General features: G+C 43.0%; 1 protein-coding gene across 1 annotated transcript; it reads right to left on the reverse strand.

Moving 5' to 3' along the window:
* Positions 1-12,695: 12,695 nt before the first annotated feature.
* On the reverse strand, positions 12,696-15,708 carry zfp36l1a (zinc finger protein 36, C3H type-like 1a). The gene is made up of 2 exons (XM_079574116.1): positions 15,486-15,708; positions 12,696-14,211 (listed from the first exon to the last, which is right to left on the reverse strand). Exons 1-2 carry the CDS (start codon positions 15,534-15,536, stop codon positions 13,180-13,182), a joined length of 1,083 nt encoding a protein of 360 aa, XP_079430242.1. The 5' UTR covers positions 15,537-15,708; the 3' UTR covers positions 12,696-13,179.
* Positions 15,709-21,458: the final 5,750 nt, after the last annotated feature.

The following is a 21,458-nucleotide window of genomic DNA, read 5'->3' on the forward strand; positions in this document are numbered from 1 at the left end:
TTGCAACCTTGGCACACTTCTCAAAGCTATAGCCAGTATTCAAAAGTTAACACAGACTTACAGACTGCTGTTTAATGTCTGTGTAAGCCCTCACTTGCACAGAAGTTAAAGTCCATCCTAGATACATTTTCTTTGAGCCAAAATGTCTTTTTCTACAACACTATGGATCAAAAACAAAGGACAAATTCCCAGCACTGACAACAAAGTTAACAAAAGGAGAAAACCTATGCACTATTGTCATTCTGAGCTACAACTGAACACTACCAAGCCAACACTATACCATGTTTGTAAGAATTTTAATCTTACAACCATGGCACACTTCTCAAAGCGCTACACAAAAGCCGAGATAAATTTAAAGTCAGCAGCCAATGGAACGGTCCCCCGTCCTTTGACCCTCCTTCACAGCGAGGTAAAACTCTTAACCCAGTGGGAGCAAAGAGAAACCTCGGGGAGAACCGTCCACTCCCATGGACGGACAGGCTGACCCAGGAGTCGCTGGCTCTCCTCACAGCAAGAAGGTCCCAGGTTCGATTGTCAGAAAAGGTGAGATGTTTTTGAGTTTTCATGCTTTCTCCATGTTTGAAAGAATCGTCCCATGAGACTTTTACGCACAAGTCTTAACCGAGTTGTGTTAAAACATGTGCGTGAAAGTCTCAAAGGTTGATCCATTCAGGCTTGGAGAAAACATGAACGCTTCACACAGAAGCATCTCACCTGCTCTGGGAATCAAACCAAGGACTTTCTTGTTGGGAAAGATGGAGAGCTACTCAACCAACGTGTTAATTTTGGGATGGGGGTCAGGGAAAGGGAAAAGGGGGGAGTCCAGAGCTGCAGAGAGACCTGGACTCCGAGAACATCGCGCTGTTCTCCTTAACGTGTAACCCAATGTGACACCAGGCTCCACCAGACGAGCAAAGAGGAGACGATGACGCCTTCAGAGGGCACTAAAGCAGATCTTTCTGGCTGGGGGATTTCGATTATCTGGTCGGTTTCGGGGGCACTTAAATGTGTAGCTGGCGTGATATTGAGCGGTTCATCTGGGATGGCGGGGTCAGGAATCGCTGAGGCTTCAGCCCGGGCTTTTCGACGGCAAATTCCTGGGAAAAGCTGAACTTTGACTTTGGCTTCACGCTCACGTAGCAGTGAAGCCAGACTTGCATACACTGAGAGACCGATAATCTCAAATGGGACAGTTTGGAGGGAAAGGGAGATCCCGGTGACGGTCACTTGGAAAGACGAGAAAGAAAAAGCTGAAAGGGGCGGGAGGTAAAAAAAGACGGATGGGTAAAAGTTAACGTTTAAAAATACCTCATCCAAAGGTACAATCGGAGCATTTATCGCTAAAGCTACGTACGATTGCTTGAAAGGCACCCAGTTTGGCAGAGGGTACGGCCAGAAGGACAGTGGAGATATGAACATGTAGAACGGCCCCACATTAAACATGCAATAGCGCGGTACATAGTTTATCATGTTGACCACCGTCTCCACGAATGACACCACTTTTGTGAAGCCAATCAAGACAGATTCGCTTTCGAGAATCACGCGTGCGACCACACCGAAAGCCACCCCGAAGATCCCAGCTGCAACTATAGACATTAAGACCATGAAAACAATCTTAACCAACCTCTCAACACTATCACTCGACATTTTGAACACTATAAAGGTTAAACACAGTTTAAAAGACTAGACAAGAAGCTAACAACGTCACACGCCTCACCACACTGTGGTTGAACGCTTCACCTCTCGACGATCACCTCTACAAGAAACGTATAAATACAACTCCCAACAACGATTTAAATCTTCAACTACACTTAATTCTGTAACTACACGCTCACAACTGTCACAACAGAGATATTTAGCTGCAGAAATCCGTCGAAAATCTGCACACAATCGATCTGTCTGTCAAAGTCTCACAAAGCAATCTGCTAGCATTTCCTGTCGTCATAGCGATTCACAGTCACATGACCAGACATTCTAAAGAGCTTGGAATTGCCCATATATGGTCATGCTCGAGGCAGCCAGAGGGGAAAACAATGTAGGAACAGATACAGACTGAATCTCTGGAATCGCCCATATATGGTCATGTTTGAAAAAAGAAACAATTTGGAGAAAAGTCTAAGCTTTCTCTAATCTTTAATCCTTCTCTGCTTTAACAAATGCTGAATTATGAATGTGGTTTTCTACTAAATAAAGATATACAGACATGGAGAGGAGCAAAGTGGTTTAATAGCCCATAAATACACAAAAAAACGGAGAATCATGCTAACATGATGCTACATGTTAGCATCGTGCTAATGCTAACACTAGCCAGCGCTTGCTATGACTGCCATTTTTTCGCTTCTACTGAACAATCTGCCCATCTATTCCAGTAAACAAAGCAATGATGGAAAATCACAACGGGAAGCTATAGGAGCAAAAATGTGTGTAAACAGAAATTGCAAATAAAAAGTCGAGCACTGTCTCTCTCTCTATATATAAACATTTTGAAACAAAACATCTACTATCAAGGACCCTTCAATGTCTGAACAAGTTCTAAACCAGGACTAAACTAGGTCTATTACAAGTCAACAATACACTGTAGTTCTGAGCCGCTGCGCTTTGTTTTTTATTACAAACATAATCCACAAAAGGCCATTAGTGAGACTTTAAAGTTTTCAAACTCCGAGCTGTGACCCGGGGGTCAGATGTCAGTCTGTTGTGACACACGCACCGCAGTTTGAGAAACCGTCACACATGTCAAATGTCACAGAGAGGGCAGTAAATCAACTCCAGCTGACAGACACTGATACAAAAGACTCTGTGTTAGTCCTCGGTTAGACCTGATTTAGTTCACTCTATCACCCCTTTTACCTCACTCACGGCCCTTATGTACAGTATGGTTATGAAATAATCATCTCTTTTCATGTCAGTTCCTGTGCCCATTTCAAATAAGGAAGTGGAAAAGCAAACATCATTAAAAAAAAACATCAAACCATGTAAAACTAGGTACAAGCTGTAGCAAAAAGAGAAAAATGAGGAAAAATCATCTTTTTGATCTTTTGACCATGTCGATAATAACATTCACTTACAGTCTGTTCTTTTGCAGGAGAAAGATGCCAACTTCCAACATTTTAATGAGTAGCAGAACACGGACCTGCCCTGTGCATTTGTAAAGCCCATAATCCAGGGGTAAGCAACATCAGACCCCGATGGATGATACATCATTTTGAAACAGTTGTGATCTAAACTCTCAGTAAAGAACTCCAAATACACTGTAAATATTGTCAATTCTTTTAAAAGTTTCTTCGGGGAGGATCTTCAGACTCCCTTGTTTAATCTGTATGAGGGACTCTAGCCTGGTCAGCCAGACGACACGCTTGTCCTGCATGTCTTTTTTTTCACATGTCAATCATGGTGCCGCCTGCAGAGGGAGCTCCAGGCCAATTCCAAACATAGATCAACCCGTTCCTCACTCTTTACCATGCACAGATATAAAATCTCAATGCAAAGGTCGTTCATAGGCCACATTAATGCATATATCCACTATATATATATATCTGTGTATACGTATATGCACATTCAGTTTATGTAACACAGTAAAACACAGTCCCTGCACTTGCACATGCTTCCACACGGCCCGGCGCGCTCAGCTGTGACCGGCGATAGGGTAAATAGCACAGTTAGCACATCGCTCGGCTGTTTGCTCTGCTCTTTGTCAAACAGCGCGGGCAAACGGGCGTCTGATAACACAATTACAAAGAGTACGCGCCGCTGTTGCCCAACCGGGGGGCCAAAGGTCTGCTGTAATAGACCTGAACACACCTGCTCCGATAGGCCACCAGGAAACTAACGCGCCGCAATAAAGGCAATCTGTCGCTGAGGTCGAGATATTCAGGTTTGTGTAGTAGCTGTAGTGATATTTGAAGTAAAGCAGAAGCAGGAGAGCTAATAGCAGAACCGAGCACTTTGGTAATCCTCTAGCGTGCTACCTATGACCAAGAATGTAGCTTAAAATCTTGGCAGATGACAGTGATGGATGAGTCAAATTACCATTTTTATAATGATTTTTGTCAGAAGTCAACCAGAAAACTCTTGCTGTCACAGAGCTTATTTGCTCCGAGACCCGCATTTGGATTCAAAGGACAAATTCCTACTGTGAGATTCATTGCAACCTTTGTAATGCGTGTCAGGGAAATGAGGCTGCAACTGCCAGGCCAAGGCGTTATTTGTGCAAACACCTTTGACTCTTCTTGTGTTTGATCGATTACATTAACAATTGCATGAATAACAGACAGAAAAAGATCAGTCTCTTTCCAGAACTGAGAGATCTGGTCACAATCGTTGCATCACTGGTCGACGAACCATTCCTAATACAATACCCGTCCTTAAACGGGAGTCTTGGGCTCAGTAGGGACTTCTTTTGTACATATTTGTTGTAAATTTGAAAACAGGAGCAGCTGCGGGAACTCTACACCCACGCAAACAAACAAGAGCAAATTCCACACCAGGGCTGGGACTTTCTTTCTTGCTGTGAGTGACCTATAAATGCAGTGGAGCAGGTCCAGGTTCGGCAACATTTAAGCCCCGTTTCCACTGGCAGGCCCTACCTGGCCCAGAGTCTGGCCTTCCCTGATAGGCGAGCGACCCCACTGCCCAGGCCAGGACCAATCCGGGCTGACCAGGTGCAAGTTTTGGGGCCGAGCTCAACCCTGGGCCAAAGTGCTGAACTGACACTAACGTGATGTGAAGAGAGAGGAGAGAGGACAGCCCTCACACTCAAAAAAATGAATATCGAGATTGGTTTAAATGTCTCAAATTGAGCATAATAATTTAAATTTGAGTAGTTTTGACTAGTTAAGATTCAGTTGGACATTTGACCTTATGGTTCCACTTGTTCTGAGATGTTTCTGGCTCGTTTCAGCACATTTTGTCCATGTTTTAGGTTAATTTATCTGCCAATAGGGTAAGAAAATTGCACTTTCAGGTTTGATTACCTCAGAACCAGTGAGAAATGTCCTCAAGCAAGCAAAATAAACTTGGTCCAATCAGAAAATTTGTGAAAAAAACCAAGTAATTTGAACCCATGCTATTTAGTTTTTGTTGTGGACTAAAACAGGCAGACCAGATTTAATATTTCACAACATCATACCGCTGTTGAAAAAGGTGATTTTGCCAATGATAGCATTTAGCCGCTGTTAGCACAACTGTGGCTGGTGTTAGCCTAACATTAGCACGTAGCGTACCTTCATAGTTCATCTTTTAGCTACTTATTTTCTGTAGTATTCACCTTTTGCCCACATCGTTCTCATCACACCTTTCCAAACTTTTCCTGTTTTTCCTTCAGTAATGTGTAGTCTAGCATGTGCATTCATAGGATCGCCGCCCACAACAACATGCGGTCCTTTAGCAATGGAAATACTCCACGTGTGAAACTGTCCCGTGTCGCGATCTGCGGCCAAACACGGCTGGGTAGAAGCGTACCACATGGAAACACCGCATTAGTGGCCACAGAATGAGGTCAGTTGCCTGCCGGAATTCCGAATGACCAGGTTATTCCATCAATGGATTGTTTTCTTCCATGATGGACAATGCCAGGATTCATTAGGCTCTAATTATGAGAGAGCGGTTCAGGGAGAAGCATGAGACATCATTTTCACACACGGGTTGGCCACCACAGTGTCCAGACCTTAACCCCAATAGAATCTTTGTGCCATGATACAAGATTGAATGGAAAATTAATGGAAATAAGTGACAATGTGTTCTAGCTGTTCGGAAGGAATTAAACAAAACACACGACCTATGACAAGCTTGACCACTTGAATCTAGCTTCTACTGGACCTTGCATCTTTAGTCGTCAAAAGGCACCGCAGTCTCGTCTCATGCAAAATGTTAACCTTTGTGCACAATAACCCAGCTGGAAACTACGTAGAAGCTTATTTGTGTCGCTCGTGCAAAAGTCACCTGCCTGTACTCCGCCGTGATGACATCGTGGAAGTTTTTTCCCCTTTATTTTCAGAGTGTGGTCTCCCCGGGCGATGGTGTTGTCTTCTGCCGAGGTTAGCAGCCCACTTCCTGCAGCCTTATTTGGAGGTGCCGCTGCAGACAAACAGGAAACGGGTCGCTTTCATCTTTCACTCAACCGGTGCATTTAGGTGAAAGTGTGCAGAGAGGGGTGCAACAGGTGCGAAGAAGGTACAAGCACGGGGTTACTATACTCAGGAAGTAGTCATACCAGTCAGTTTACAATGCTTTGTTGTAGTATTCTTTAAATATGTGTTACATTTTCATAATAAAGAAGTAGGAAGTTTGATTTGTGTATCAGATGGCTATAATAGAAGAAATTAAGAGGTCTGAAGACTTTGTCAACCCACTGTGCAGGAACTCCTTGGTCCCATTTGCTTCAGTGCCAGTGAAGGGAAACTGTTGGAAGCAATGGGTGACCTCCCTGTACAGATCTTGGTCAGGGGTTTCTCAATGGAGGATTCTTAGGTTGTCCTATAGGTGGCCTGTTCCAGTTTAATGATTTTTATTGTCACTCGAGGCCTTCATTTTGGCGAAATTCATTTAAACACTTTTTTTTTGAAACATTGAAAGTGTAAACAGAGGCTTGTACAACTATGGATTTTCATGAAAGAGACTGATCCGAAAAGAGAAATAGATAGGGATTAGGAGGGAACATTTAAACATGCATGATCTTATTTCAGATTCCCGAGCTTTTATTCAAATCCAAAAGACGAACTAAACCAGACTCTGACCACAACACAATACCCTGAGAATCTGTAAAACAATCTGTGAAGAATGTCATATTGATTTTGCTGCAATGTCACTTTAGCATTCTTTGTGAAATTTAGACTTCAAATGTGCCCTTTTAGAGCGTCCCAGACACACTCCGGACCTCTCAAGACAGTCCCAAGTCCAAGGGGGTCCAGATGGTCCCACATTTTTCACAAACCTCCAACCTGTTGCTGCATATTTCATGTGTGTGGGTTACATCAACGGGAGAAGATGCCAACTCGACAACTTAGGTTATGCAGAGAAGTTTCCCACACATGAGAGGGCATGGAAACAAGTGAGTGTGAGTGAGGTGAGAGCGATATCGCCTATGTCACCATCACTAACCTGGATTTAACTGTTATGATCTGGAGTTGGTCAGGTTTAGGTTCAGCAACACTCAAACACCCAATGAATGACGACCTGAACATCCTGAATGAGGTTATTCCATCAATGGATTTCTTCTTCCATGGTAGCCCGGGCATATTCCAAGATGACAAAACCACAATTCATCAAGGAGCATCACCTTGCAATGCAGATCTTAACCCCATTGACAAGCTTTGAGGTGAACTCTCCCACCTTCAATACAAGATGTTGGTGAAAAATGGCCGCAACACTGGATCTTTTGACATTGCAGAAACTAATGGAAACAATGCCACAGTGAATGTGTACTATAGTCAAAGCTAAAGGCGGTCCAACCAAATATTAAAGCGTTTGATCTTTCTTTTTGTGTGTGTGGGGGGACTTTCTTTTGGTCAGACAGTATAGAACAAAACAGCGAATCATAGATAAAATCATAAATGAAATCAAGTTGCTACTAAAGGTCCTTTCTGTGTGGAGTTTGTATGTTCTCCTCACGTCCAGATGGGTTCAGTTTGGGTGCCCCATTGTTCACCATTAAACCGAAACACCCGCCTACTGCATCTGAGAACGCTATCCTATAGGAAAAACAATATGGGAACAAAAGGTCCTGGAGAACTTCACTCCAGGAAATAAAGACTGGAGAGCGTCAACAACAGAAGGAAAGAAAAGACCAACATGAACAGACTCCCGAGGTGTGTTTTTGACCAGGGAACAATATCCAACGCTCGCCAAGGAACATTTGCAAAGACGGCGATTAGTTTACATTGAATGCACGCCTTACGCTCCGCCATAAAGACGAAACCACACACACAGGTTTGTTCCTCGCTTTCTTTTTAAAATGCCATTAACATTTGCTCTGCCCGTGTTTAGCCTGTTGCTACGCAGGGAGCCCCTTGTCCGCCTGTTTGCGCAGGAATGCTCACAGAAACAGTACAAACGAATGAGATTTGAAGCTTCTCGGAACAAAGTGAGAGCGCCGAGGTCTCCGGGGGTCATCTGCGTCCATTGTGACCAGGGCGGCAGTTCCTGTTCCTGAGCGCACAAACACGGACGCTCGAGGAGAGGCAGGGGGGGGGGGAAGCAGCAGGAGTACAGTGTGGCCACATCAAATGAGCGGCTCTCTGGGCTGTATTTACAGACCTGTGGGGATAGTATTGTGGACTGCTCAAAGTCATTCATCCCTTATTCAAAGCAGGTATTTGTACAACTACACCTATTCGCCAGACTCTTTCTACTTCTATTATTGCAGTTATATGCCTTTATATTACACCTTACAATTATACTAGGTTTGGGACAATTACACATCAGCTTCTCAGACTCCAAACGTAATGGTGGTCGGCTTGTTTCTACAGCTGCCCAATGTGCACCAATGATAGGGCTGGACAATATAGCAAATACTAATCGATTTGGACAGACCCTTTCAAACAAGTCAGAGCCCCAACAAAAACAAATGCTTTCCTCCATCATTTAGCGCACACAAAAGATCTTCCATTGTCTCATCCAAACTCAAAAACTAGGTTCTGTTTTTGCCAAAGAACTGCTGGAAACCTGACGATTCTAAAGACGATTATTGAGATTGATTGATAGAGATTGCGATTTCAATGAAATTTTGATAAATTTCCCGGTCTGAAACAATGGCATCTCTGATCAGAACCAACACACACGTCACCACATAAGGAGAGTGAAGTCTTGAACTGCAATAACTTTATCGTTTTAAGATTCTACTTGAGCCAAACATTGCTTTAAATAAATAAAAGATACTGAAGGAGAGGTAAAAAGTAATGACTCAAATAAAAGTAAAAAATATATGGTGAAAATCAAAATAAATATGCCCTTCTTAATGCTTAGGATAAGATACAAGACAAATAATTAGTTTAAAGTTAGTTGGAGGAGCGTAACAGAATGTTTTACTCAAGTAAGAGTATTTATGTTTTAATATAGAGTTACTGAAGTACAAGTAAAAAGTACTGTATTATACTAGTTAGCTATTTTACGCACTGTCAGGAACAGGGTTGTTGGGATGACTCCATAAAAGTAATCCAACTACTGATAACTCCTTCTAAAAGTAATCTAGTTGTGTCGAGCAGCATCCAGAACTAGGAAGTACGACCAAATTAGTCCAGTGCTCCGGTCTCTGCACTGGCTTCCTGTCGCTCAGCACCCAAGTCCATCTCTGACATGTTACAGCCGTATGAACCATCTTGGGCCCTGAGAACTTCAGGGAGGGGTCTCCTGGTGGATCCCAGAGTCAGGACTAAACACATTGAGGCTGTGTTTCAGTTTCATGCAGCTAAAATCTGGAACAGTCTTCATGAGGATGTGAGACGATGTTTAAATTCAGGTTTTTTTTTACCCGTGCGTTTGACAGCTTTTCATACAGGACACGTGTCACCCGGAATAACTCGAGTATCGACCTGCACATTTGAATGGCTGTAACCTCAAGAAGTCAAACAAGTGGTTCTAGGAACTGTTTTCCGATCGATATTACGCTGCTGAATTTGCGTAACCAAAATTGGCAGATATGGCTTTCCCCTTTCGGATCAATAGTCCTGTCTCTAAACTGTTCGCCAATCAACTCGCACCGATCTGCACCTCCCACATCCCCGAGTCAAAAAAAGCATTTTACAGACCTTATGTACGAGCTCATTTATATTACCTCCATTTATACAGTTTGGAGATCGTGGAGGTGAAGCTGGGGAAGTGTGTTGCCCAAGGACACAGTGACAGACTGCACCAGAGGGAGCTGGATTTGAGTATTTCACACAGTCTAGACAAGAATATGAAGGATAATAAGTGGAGGGGTGGAGTAGCTAAAACATGTTTACTCAGAATATAAAAAAGTGTTCTGTGGTGGTGACATAATCCATACTGAAGTACTTATACAATAGTAAGTGACTGCTACCTCTGAGGAAGTACGAGAATACTACTGCAGTATTTTACTGAGCTGTTTCAACACAAAAGTTGTAGTAATTGGTTCAGCCGCAGTGAAAAGTGTCTAAAATCTTGCTCTTATGGTTTCCTTGATGTTTAGTCAATGCTGTGAATGCCAAATTTCTTTAAGTGCGGATCATTATGGAAACAATTTATAAACAGGTGCTCGTTTTATAATTAGAATATCATGAAGAAGTGCATTTACTTCTGTTATTCAACTTAAAATGTGACACAATATATGATATAGACTCATGCAAAGGGACATATGCCAAGCCTTTGTTTGTTATAACTTTGATGATTATGGATTACAGTCCATTTTCAAAATATTCACATTTTCTGAGATTTTTAATTTGGGGTTTTTACAAGCTGAGCCACAATAATCCACATTATAGCAAGAGAAGGCTACATATGTCACTTTGCATGTAATGAGTCATATATTGGTTTCACAGTTGAAGCTGAATAACAAAAGTAAATGCACGTTTCATGATATTCTAATTTTATGGCCTGTATATAGACACACTTTCAATCACATTAGGTGCACCTTTGTAGTTTTTCGACATATTGTATGAAAAAAAAGGCTTCAAAATACTATTTTCATGGGGCAAAATTGGACTAAAATGTTGCTAAATAAGGAAAATTAAGACTGAAACTGAACTTTGGTGCATTCTTAAGTTACTTTGGGCTATGTGTGAACCTCAAATCAGAACATATTGTGGCTTCTAGTTGATTTGGTGAAACACTGTATCCTTAAGCCACATTAATTGGAAAATTAGATTCAGGGGCTGTAAACGACTATTAACTGGGTCAGTTGTTCCCAAAGTGAGGGTTACAAGATGATTCAGATTTATTTGATTTGGCTTTTTGATTGAAAACAAGTGCATTTTTGTGAAATTAAGCCAAATATTAAAATAGAGTCTCCGAACAAGCTTCACTAAACCATTTTACATTTGGGAACCCCTGAACTGGGTCTGAATCCAGGTAGATTTTTAGCTTAAAGGACGCCAAACTTTATGTTACAAAATACACTTTAGAAATCACAATTTGTGCAAAGACTTTGTTTGACTTCTCGGAACACTCGTTTGAGTTAGTTTGTGCCTCATTTTGGCAGTCACTCATTTTGTTATTAGGCCTACTGTGACTTGTTTGAGACATGTTAACCCTTGCACATTTTGTAAATATTCCCCTTTAGTCGTTTGGTTAACTTTACCTATTACATTACCTTTGATTAAAGAACTTTATTTAACCTCTTTACATCTCGCTTTGTTGTCACTTCCCTTACCCTAAAACAGAACCTTATAGTCGACACACCAGCCACGAGACAAGACTTAAGCTTTTCCAAAAAATATGGGGTTTTTATTTTTAACTGCAATCAATACTTACAAAAGGAGAAAACAGTTTTTGTTTCCATAGAAACTCACAGAATTACTGTAGTGAACATAAAAACATGGCTGCAAAAATACATTCAATCTTTTTTTACTTTCTTTGCGTCGAATCGTTCACCGCTCTCTTTAACACGTGAAGGCAACACAGGAACAAGTAGATATCGTTGTTCGCATTATCTAAATATATAATAGAGTAAAAGGCGGCCTAGACCTTAATATTAGCTACCTGGAATGTCGTAAAGGCACTTCCTGATGGTCAAGAGGGGCCAAGCAAGTGCATCAAGCATCCAATATCAATAGAAGGAAAAAAAAAAAAGAAAAAAAAACTTTCCTCAACCCATTTGGTCACAGCTATTGCTCGTAAATAACAGTGGGTTTTCAGAAATGACGATTCAGGTTTAGACGCTCCGCAAGAAAGGGAGGTCTTAGTGCACCCCATTCCAACCCAAAGTACTGTGGAAATACTTTAAAAACACAAGCCCAAGATGCTGTTACTGCGGAGAACGGGTCTAAATCCGGGATGGGATTGCAGTCCGATACGAGGGAAAAGTAATAAATAATCAAAAGGCAAAAACGTCTTTTTTTTTTCTGCTTTAAATTAACTTTCTTTTTTGACAAAGTGTAGTTGCAAGAACAAAAGTCATTGACGTACAATATATTAAACTGTGAAAAAAGGAAAAAACTTGACAAAACGTCTTCACAATCTTTAGATTAATACGGAAGATCATAATTTAACATAAAAAGAAAATATATTCTATTGCTCATTATCCAGATAAATACAAAAAACAAAATTAACAAAAAATGCATATGATCACCAATAAATATGTTCTGATAAGTTAAATAAGCAGTGACAAGCAAAACCTTCTGTCTGGAAAGTTTCTCAAACAATAATAATAAACCGTAATAACATTAAAAAAAAAAGAAAGAGAGAAATTATCAAATAAAGAAAGGAAAAGGTTGTGATGAGCGTGACGCAGAGCAGTGGGGGTGGAACAATAAAATAGCTTGGGATCTGATCGGGATGTACTGCGGCACTGGGACACTGGAATTCCCCTCAGACCGGAAAGAGGCGGGGCCAAGGCGGGACAGGAGCAGTTTGATATCGGGACAGACTTTCCCCCCCGAAGAAGAAGAGAGGCAGTGACCAGCAACACGAGGAAAGAGAGAGAAAGAGAGAGGGGGTACAACCAACTTCCAGTTCAAAGTCCTTCCGGCAGAACCACCCAGTCCACACTTACATAAGGCTCTGTGACGGGGCAGGGGGGGGGGGGGGGGGGGGCGGGACAGGGGTGCAGGAGGGGTGAGGGGGAGAACCGAAAACAAATAGTAGTCCATTCACCCTAAACATGCAGACACCCAGCCGCGTTCTGTTAAAAGCTACAGGTCTGAGAGTCTGAGGCTGGCTCTGCTGCAGTCCGTGAGCACCCTCTGTCTAAGGCAGTGGTTTCAGTGGGGAGGGGGGGGGGGGGGGTCTAGTGCAATGCACGCCCCGATCCAAGGCCACCTGTGCTGCTACACATTCAAGAACAAATGAAGAACATCAGTGGCACCGCTCAAGTCTGTTCGTAGTTTCCATTGTTCGCTTCCTCGGTTTGGCACTATGACACATGGCAGGGTAAGGCTGTGCAGATTACAATGAAATGATCATGTCTAGGTTCCCTTAAAGACTACATCCACAGATTAGGAGCTCTAACGCGGTGCGGGGTTGGGGCAGAGGTAGAGGGGAGTGCCGTGCTGTGTCAAAGTCTAGTCTTTAGTCGTCAGAGATGGACAGGCGGCTGAAGATGGGAAGGCGGCGCGCGTTGTCCAGCGTGGGGCTCTCGGAGCCGCTCAGACTCCCTCCAGAGCTGCTGTAGCCCTCCTGATCTGAGAGAGAGTCCGGGGGACTGCAGGGCGGGTCGAACATGTGGGGCGACTCCACCATGGGTCTGAAGTAATAGGCCGCATTGGTGGGCGAGGGCGGCCCGCTGGGCTCTGAGCCTGTGGGACCTGTCCCCAGGCTGGGCCCGAACAGGCTGGCCAGCTCCTGGCTGGAGTAGGTGAAGGGGTTACAGCTGGGCCACTCTGGCAGCTCGTCAGTGATGAAGGCAGGAGGGGGGGTGACGGAGGTGGGGCTGTCCCTCAGCCCGGCTGAGCTGGAGAAGCCCGCGAAGCTGAAGCTGTGCTGCAGACGCGGCCGCTCCAGTTTGTTGGAGGCATTGAGGGCGCTCTGGGGCGGGCCACGGCGCTCCTCGGCGTTGTGGATGAAGTGGCAGCGCGGCCCGTAGGGACAGAAGCCGATGGTGTGGAAGGTGCGGCACAGCTCCGTCTTGTATTTGGGGTGGCGGCTGAGGCTGCGCAGTTCATGGATGCCATGAGCAAACTGACACTTGTCGCCGTATTTACAGGAGCCGTTCTCCTCGAAGGGCCGGCACAGCTCCGTCTTGTAGCGGCTGGAGTTGACTTGGCTTCCCCCGGTGGGACTGGCCGGGCCCAGGCACTTGTTGAGGAGCCGCTCTCCTGTTTCTGAGAAAGAGCGCTCCCTCATGCGGTTCTCCTTGTTGTTGTTGTTTACCCCTGAGATGAGAGCGTGGTCCGAGGCCTTCAGACTGTTGAGGAACTGGTTCTGGCTGAACTTTGTGCTGCTGACAGAGTGCCGTCTCTGGTACACGGAGGGAGAGCCCACTGCCTTCCTGTCCAGCAGGGCTGCGGCTGGGCTCGAGAGGGGCACACTGGGGCCAGTGCAGGGCATGGACATGCTGTGAGGGCCAGCCAGGCTGTTGTTGTAGCTGAGCATCTTGTTATTCTGGAAAAACACAGAGGGCAATAGATCAGAACAAACGTCTCGGACAGTGACACTGAATGTGGCTCTCATTAGCCATGAGTTACTGCTGGAGATGAAACTGCCTTCTCTTGCATGACTGCGGGCTTTTGGCTCCCACACTTTGAGCGGATACAGGCCTATAGAACAGCAGCTGGTTTGGCACGTTGCCCTGGTTAGGAATGTGTGGCTTTTTAGTAAATGGAGTGGAGCGCATGAGAGGCGCCGCATCATTTGAAAGATAATGAAAATGTCCCAGTGGCCTGTTGAATCACAAGGAAAAAAACCGAGTCGATTCACTTCCAAATGAGAGAGATGTTTATTAAATCACTAATTTGCATGACTAAGAGCCCAACTCCACAAACCGCGGGAGGAAATTGTGCCACAGGAGAAGTCCGACACAGAGCAGCTTTACATAATGCAAAGCTCAACAATACAAGCCGTTCCGCTCGGAGAGAAAAAACCCGCTGCTTTTTCGGGCCAAAGTTAATATCAACGCGGTGCCAACCCCGATGGACTTAAATAAAAAGGACTTAACTGGGGCTGCGCGAGGCCAGATCCACACAAATCTGGTCAATGATTAGCGAGCGTGGGGCCGCTTTGTGAGGCGCATTAAAAGTGGCGCAAAAGTGGCCCAATTTTGCAGATATATGGCGTGACATGAACGCAACAGCTCGGACCTTTTTCTTTTTTAATCTCATAAACACATCAATGAAGTCGGTGTCTTACTGTCGTCTGTGTACGTACGGGTTTTGACCGCGCAGCAACTTGTGGATTCACGTTACCGCCAGCTTTGACGCACGCAAAAATCACAAACACAGATACTGATGTTTACAAAAAAAAGGCGCAAAATGTGCAATACGCAGCAAAACCGGGGCAAAATCTGAACCAAAGGGTGTGATAAGTGACACGAAATCATTGCTAACCCGAGGTAGCACCAGCGTGAACCCACTTTACAACTTTAAAACGACTGCAAGTACACGGTGTGGGCAAAAAGGCACGCTTTTACGCAAAGTTCATGGTAGGAAACGGTGTGCAAAAGCTACAGAAATCGAACCACTGACTGTTTTGGGTTTAGAGGGAGAATAGGTGGGGGAAAAGGCAAGTGAGGCAAGTTCGTGAGCAGCGTAGGGCCGCTCGGGAACCAACCGCTGCGCCTCATTCCAGCACAGCAGAGCGAGCTACGAGCTAGCGGCTAACGCGCTCCAGCTCCAGCAGCAGCAGCAACAGGCAGGAGGAGGAAAAGTTTTGTTAAGTACCTTGTTCAATACTTCAAAGTCGAAGAAAGGCGACACTACGGCTGTGCTCATCCTTGCAAGCGACCCGACTCCACAGGACAAGAACGGGAAGGGAAGGAAAGGAAAGGGGAACAAAAAACAAAACAAAAAGAGTGTGCGCCTTGTAGTTGGACGTAAAGTTGCACGGCTTCACGGGGATTCCTTTTTGCAGCTCCAGTCTGTTCGCTGTGGCCCTGCAGATCAGCCCCTCTGCCCTGGCTGCGGCGCCGACATTTGGGTTATAACCACGAGCGGGGAAGCGGGAGGAGCCTCTTCAACTGGGGCGGTAACTTTTTTTTTTTTTTGGTTCCTGTACTTCTTCAGCTGCAGGAGGGGGACAAGCTTGCAGCGCTTTTGTCTGGCACTCCTCCTCCTTCTCCTCCTCCTCCTCCTCCTCCGCGCAGCCAGAGCGCATGGAAGTTTTTCTTTTCTTTTTTTTTTCTTTTCAGCAACTAGAGCAAAACTTGCGCTCGTTTGTGTCATCAGAGTGGCTGCTTAATTAGACGCACGCACGCTTTGGCACGTTTCAGACCATCGCAGCTCTGGGGTCAGGCGCGCTGTAACCTTTTGTACTGTGAGTTATTTTGAGAGCGTTAGATAAACATTGTATCTGTCTGGAGCAAATTATTACAACCATGGAATGACCCCGGGACTTTAGACTGCAGAGTCAGTGACAAATCTGGACGTCCCTGTGATAGACAATTAATGAATAAGGGGAATTGGAGAAGCAAAGAGTCAAAGTCTATGATGGGAGCTGTTTTTATTTTAATATTATTTATTACTCAAGGCGTGTCATTTTTAGGCCCACTTTTTCTTTTTGAGACATTTTCCTCATTAACCCGAACGCATTTTCTCCAGTTTGGCTTTACCCAAATCTAAAAGATTCTTGAAAAAAGCGTCAAAATAGTGACAAAAATGAGACGAAAAAGGACAAAAAAGTTTTTTAAAAAAGTGATAAAAATGACTAAAAAGTGACAAAAAAGTGACAAAAAGTGACAAAAAAGTAACCAAAAAATGACAAAAAATAATTAAAAAAAAAGTGACAAAAAAGTGACGAAAAAGTGACAAAAAATTACTAAAAAATTACAAAAAAGTGACAAAAAAGTGACAAAAAGTGACAAAAAAGTAACCAAAAAATGGCAAAAAATAATTTTAAAAAATGACAAAAAAGTGACAAAAAATTAAAAAATGACAAAAAAAAATGACAAAAAAAATATTTAAACAAATATTTAAAAAAATGACACAAAAATGACAAAAAAGTGACAAAATATAACAAAAAAATTACAAAAAAATTACAAAAAAGTGACAAAAATGTGACATAAGAGCGACAAAAAAATGATTAAAAAAATGAAAAAAAAATGATCAAAAAGTGGCAAAAAGCAATGCAAACTCTTCAAAAAAGTTACAATCAGTTTTTCTAGGTCTTAGCTTTCAAATGAGGCATTACTCTGGCCTATAGAAATTGGAGAAGCAAAGAGTCAAAGTCTATAATGGGAACTGTTTTTATTTTAACATTATTTATTACTCAAGGCGTGTCATTTTTAGGCCCACTTTTTCAGACATTTTCCCCATTAACCCGAACACATTTTCACCAGTTTGGCTTTACCCAAATCTAAAAGATTCTTGAAAAAAGCGTCAAAATAGTGACAAAATGAGACGAAAACGAGGTTGAAAATGCAACAAAAAGTGACAAAAAATCGACAAAAAATGACCAAAAATGACACAAAAAAAGTGACCAAAAAAGTGCAAAAAAAATGACAAAAAAAGACAAAACTGTGACAAAAAGTAACCCAAAAAATGACCAAAAAAAGTGACAACAGAGCGACAAAAAACTGATAAAAAGTGACCAAAAAACGGATCAAAAAGTGGCAAAAAGCAACGCAAACTCTTCAAAACATTGACATAAACGCGGTGACAACGCGACAAAAAAGTTACAATCAGTTTTTCTAGGTCTAACTACTCTGGCCTATAGGCTGTAAACCTTCAGATGTGGGTGGTGCGGAACTGGAGAAAATGCACTTGATTAAGGCGGGGGTTAAGAGGTTAAATAATATATACAAAGCCTATATAAAAAAGAATGCCATTTGCAATTTGTAAAGTACTCTCGAAACATGAAAAAAACTGTCAGTTCCTTTAGAATCTCTTAGCAGAACATTTAGGCCGTACTTGACGTACAAACCAAACCTGCCCCTGCTGCAAGTTAAAGACTCTGTACCTGATTTACTTTGTTTGCTTTACAAACAACAGGAAGAGCGAGTGACGTTTAGCTGTTAGTTGTTGTCTGAACTCATTCTTAACTTTCCGGACACATTTATCACATCCCAGTTCTTCACAAGAATGTGTTTATGAGCACATTTCACCTCTTTAAGGAGCAAGTGCTGTCACGGTAACATAAACAACAACCTGCTCATTTACGGATGATAAAAGGGCTTTTTAACGGGATCCACTGCCCACACATGCCGATTAGGCTACTGGACAAACAGATCAGGTACAGGGCCATTTAACCTCTTAACCCCCGCCTGAACCGAGCACATTTTCTCCAGTTCAGCCTCACCCAAATCTAAAAGCTTCTTGAAAAAAGTCTCAAAATAGCCACAAAGATGAGACAAAAATGCGAATTAAAATGCAACAAAAATGTGTGACGAAAACCTAATGTAAAAGCCACAAAAACGCAACATTAAAGTGACGAAAAAGGGACGAAAAAAGTTAAAACACCACATAAAAACAAGGAACGAAGAAGTCAAAAAAGTGATGACAATGCTGCAACAACGTGAGTAAAAAGATCCGTTCTTAGCTTTCAAATGAGGTTTCTCTGGCCTATGATTTGGGTAAAGCTGAACTGGAGAAAATGCACTCCAGAGGTTAAGACTAATGTATGCAACTAAACTTATGGGGGTGACATTTTACTTTACGTTTTTATGGCCTATAGCAGGGGTGTCCAAACTACGGCCCGCGGGTCAACTGTGGCCCGTGGCCCACTTTTAATTGGCCCACTGCAAATAAAAAAAAAGTTTTTTGGGGGGGCCTTAATTGAATATATATAAATAATAAATGAACATCTATTAATAGAAAGCTTTAAGAATATTCAATTAAAAAGCATAGTTCAAATTTTATTGAATTTGCTAACTTTAAAGGTGCATTATGCAACTTTTTACTGAGAAAAAAAAGTTAATGTTAGTGCGTATTTGACCTTGTAGGGCCCAGCGGCTGTATGAGTGGTCAGCATGGCGCTTTTACTTTCCATCACAGTGGTCTCTAAGACGCTCCTGGATCAATTGCTTTTTAGGTTTTCAGGTGAGAGGGTCCGTCAGAGGTGAAAATCTTCCAAACAATTGATCTCGGAGCGTCCTAGAGACCACTGTGATGGAAACTAAAGGCGCCATGCTGACCACTCACACAGCCTCTTGGCCACTACAAGGTCAAATCCGCACAAACATCAACTTTTTTTTCGCATTAAAAAGCTGCATAATGCACCTTTAATACAACAGAGGTGAAGCTTCATTTTTCTATGGAGGTGTCCATGTTTATCCATCTCGGGGGCCACACTACCTCTCTCTCTCTCTCTCCGCCCTGTCATTAATGTACTCTTAATTACTCCTACGTCACCGCGTGGGGCTTTCCAGCGAAACGCGACCCCCTGCTTTTAACTCCGTCCCATAACCACAACTATTTCCGACCCATTAAGATTTATCTGCAGCGTGCGGATTTCCTCCCCGGACCGTGCCATTCCTGGGCGTAAGGCGATACGGTGACCTCACGGTGATGTTACAAAGCGGCTCTCGCGGTCGCGGCGCGGGGACTATAGTAACTAATACAGGCCTATTGTTGCGCCGCGTCTCCCGCCTTTTGGCCATGTGCGCAGCCGGTGTCACGGATTGGGTTGCTTTAGAACAGGAGAAAGAGAGAGAGAGTGGGCGGAGTCATGGGAGAATGGATAGAGGGGAGGTGGGGTTAGATTTATAGGGGCCGTTTATTGCTGAGCTGTGCCCCCCGGGGAAGCGAGGGGTCTGGGGGAGGAGGAGGAGGAGGATGAGCATTCCCTTTCCTCCCGGAGCTCACAAGGGGGTGGACGCTAAAAACTAAAAACACCCCTCTCTCTTTTTCTTTCTTTCTTTCCTGCAGAGCGAGTTGTGATCTGGGTCACGTCACTGCTTTTTTACATAATGTGCAGGGTTTCTGTGCAGGGCCTGGATGTTATCTGCGAGCTTTAAAGGGAGGGCTGTCAGTGGTGGGAGAAGTGCTCAATATTCAAGTGCAGATACAGGACCAGAAATGTACTTAAAGCAGCATCACGCAACTTTTTATGCAGAAGAAAAGTTGATTTTTGATGCGTGTTTTACCTTGTAGTGACCCAGCGGCTGTATGAGTGGTCAGCATGGCGCCTTTACTTTTCATCACGGTGGCCTCTACAACGCTCCAGGATCAATTGTTTGGAAGGTTTTCACTGCTGACGGACCCTCTCATCAGAAAACCTACAAAACAATGAATCCTGGAGCGTTGTAGAGACCACTCATACAGCCGCTGGGTCACTACAAGGTAAAACACGCACAAATATCAACTTTTTTTCCGCATAAAAAGTTGCACAATGCACCTTTAAGTAAAAGTATCTGATAAAATGTATACTTAACCTCTTAAGAGCCTTAACCAAGATTTTCTCCAGTTTGGCTTTACCCAAATCCATAAAGTTGCCACAGCCTATAGGCCAGTGTAACGCCTCATTTGAAAGCTAAGGCCTACAAAACTCTTGTCGCTCTTTTTTTGCTTTTTCATCACATTTTTGTCACATTTTTGCCACTTTTTCATCGCTTTTTTGTCATGTTTTTGTCGCTTTTTTTTTGCATTTTCATCCCCATTTCGTCTAATTTTTAAATAATTTTGGTCTAAACCAGATCTAAACAAGGTCTAAACCAGACCTAAACCAGGTCTAAACAAGGTCTAAACCAGGTCTAAACAAGGTCTAAACCAGACCTAAACCAGGTCTAAACAAGGTCTAAACCAGGTCTAAACAAGGTCTAAACCAGACCTAAACAAGGTCTAAACCAGACCTAAACCAGGTCTAAACAAGGTCTAAACCAGGTCTAAACAAGGTCTAAACCAGACCTAAACCAGGTCTAAACCAGGTCTAAACCAGGTCTAAACAAGGTCTAAACCAGACCTAAACCAGGTCTAAACCAGGTCTAAACAAGGTCTAAACCAGGTCTAAACAAGGTCTAAACCAGGTCTAAACAAGGTTTAAGCCAGGCCTAAACCAGGTCTAAACCAGGTCTAAACAAGGTCTAAACCAGGTCTAAACAAGGTCTAAACCAGATCTAAACAAGGTTTACTCTTTAAGACCTGGTTTGATATAATAATAATAATATAAGAATCCTGCGCATTAAACTCTTAAATACTTCTACTTTTTACTTATAAAGTACATTTGACAATGCATACTTTTATACTTTTACTTAAACAAGGTTTAAACCAGAACTAAACCAGGTCTAAACAAGATCTAAACCTGGTCTAAACCAGGTCTAAACCAGATCTAAACCAGGTCTAAACAAGATATAAACCAGGTCTAAAGGAGTAAATCACTAAACCAAGTCTAAACTGGGACTAAACCAGTTCATCGTAGAGACAGTACAGATACAGGCTCTAAAATGTAGTGCAGTAAAAGTAAAAAGTATTCATCATAAAATGTACTTAAGCAAAGTAAAAGTACCTATAATGTATACTTTTTTACTTTGTTACTTGTCCACTGGTTTGAAGGCGTATGGACTTCGACAGCATGTAGAGACTGAAACTAAGCTACAAGGCGATGTAATCTCAGCACTGTTCTTTCATAAGGGAGTTTTATCTTCACTATTGCGGACTTTGTATCCGTCACTCAGTGTTTAACGTGAAGTTTTTACGAGCCCAGCCTGTGTGGACAAACGCGGTCATGCACTGGAGAACAGTTCAAAAGACGGTCTCGGTTAA

This window comes from Gobius niger, assembly GCF_951799975.1.
Source record: "Gobius niger genome assembly, chromosome: 16".
Lineage (NCBI taxonomy): Eukaryota > Metazoa > Chordata > Actinopteri > Gobiiformes > Gobiidae > Gobius > Gobius niger.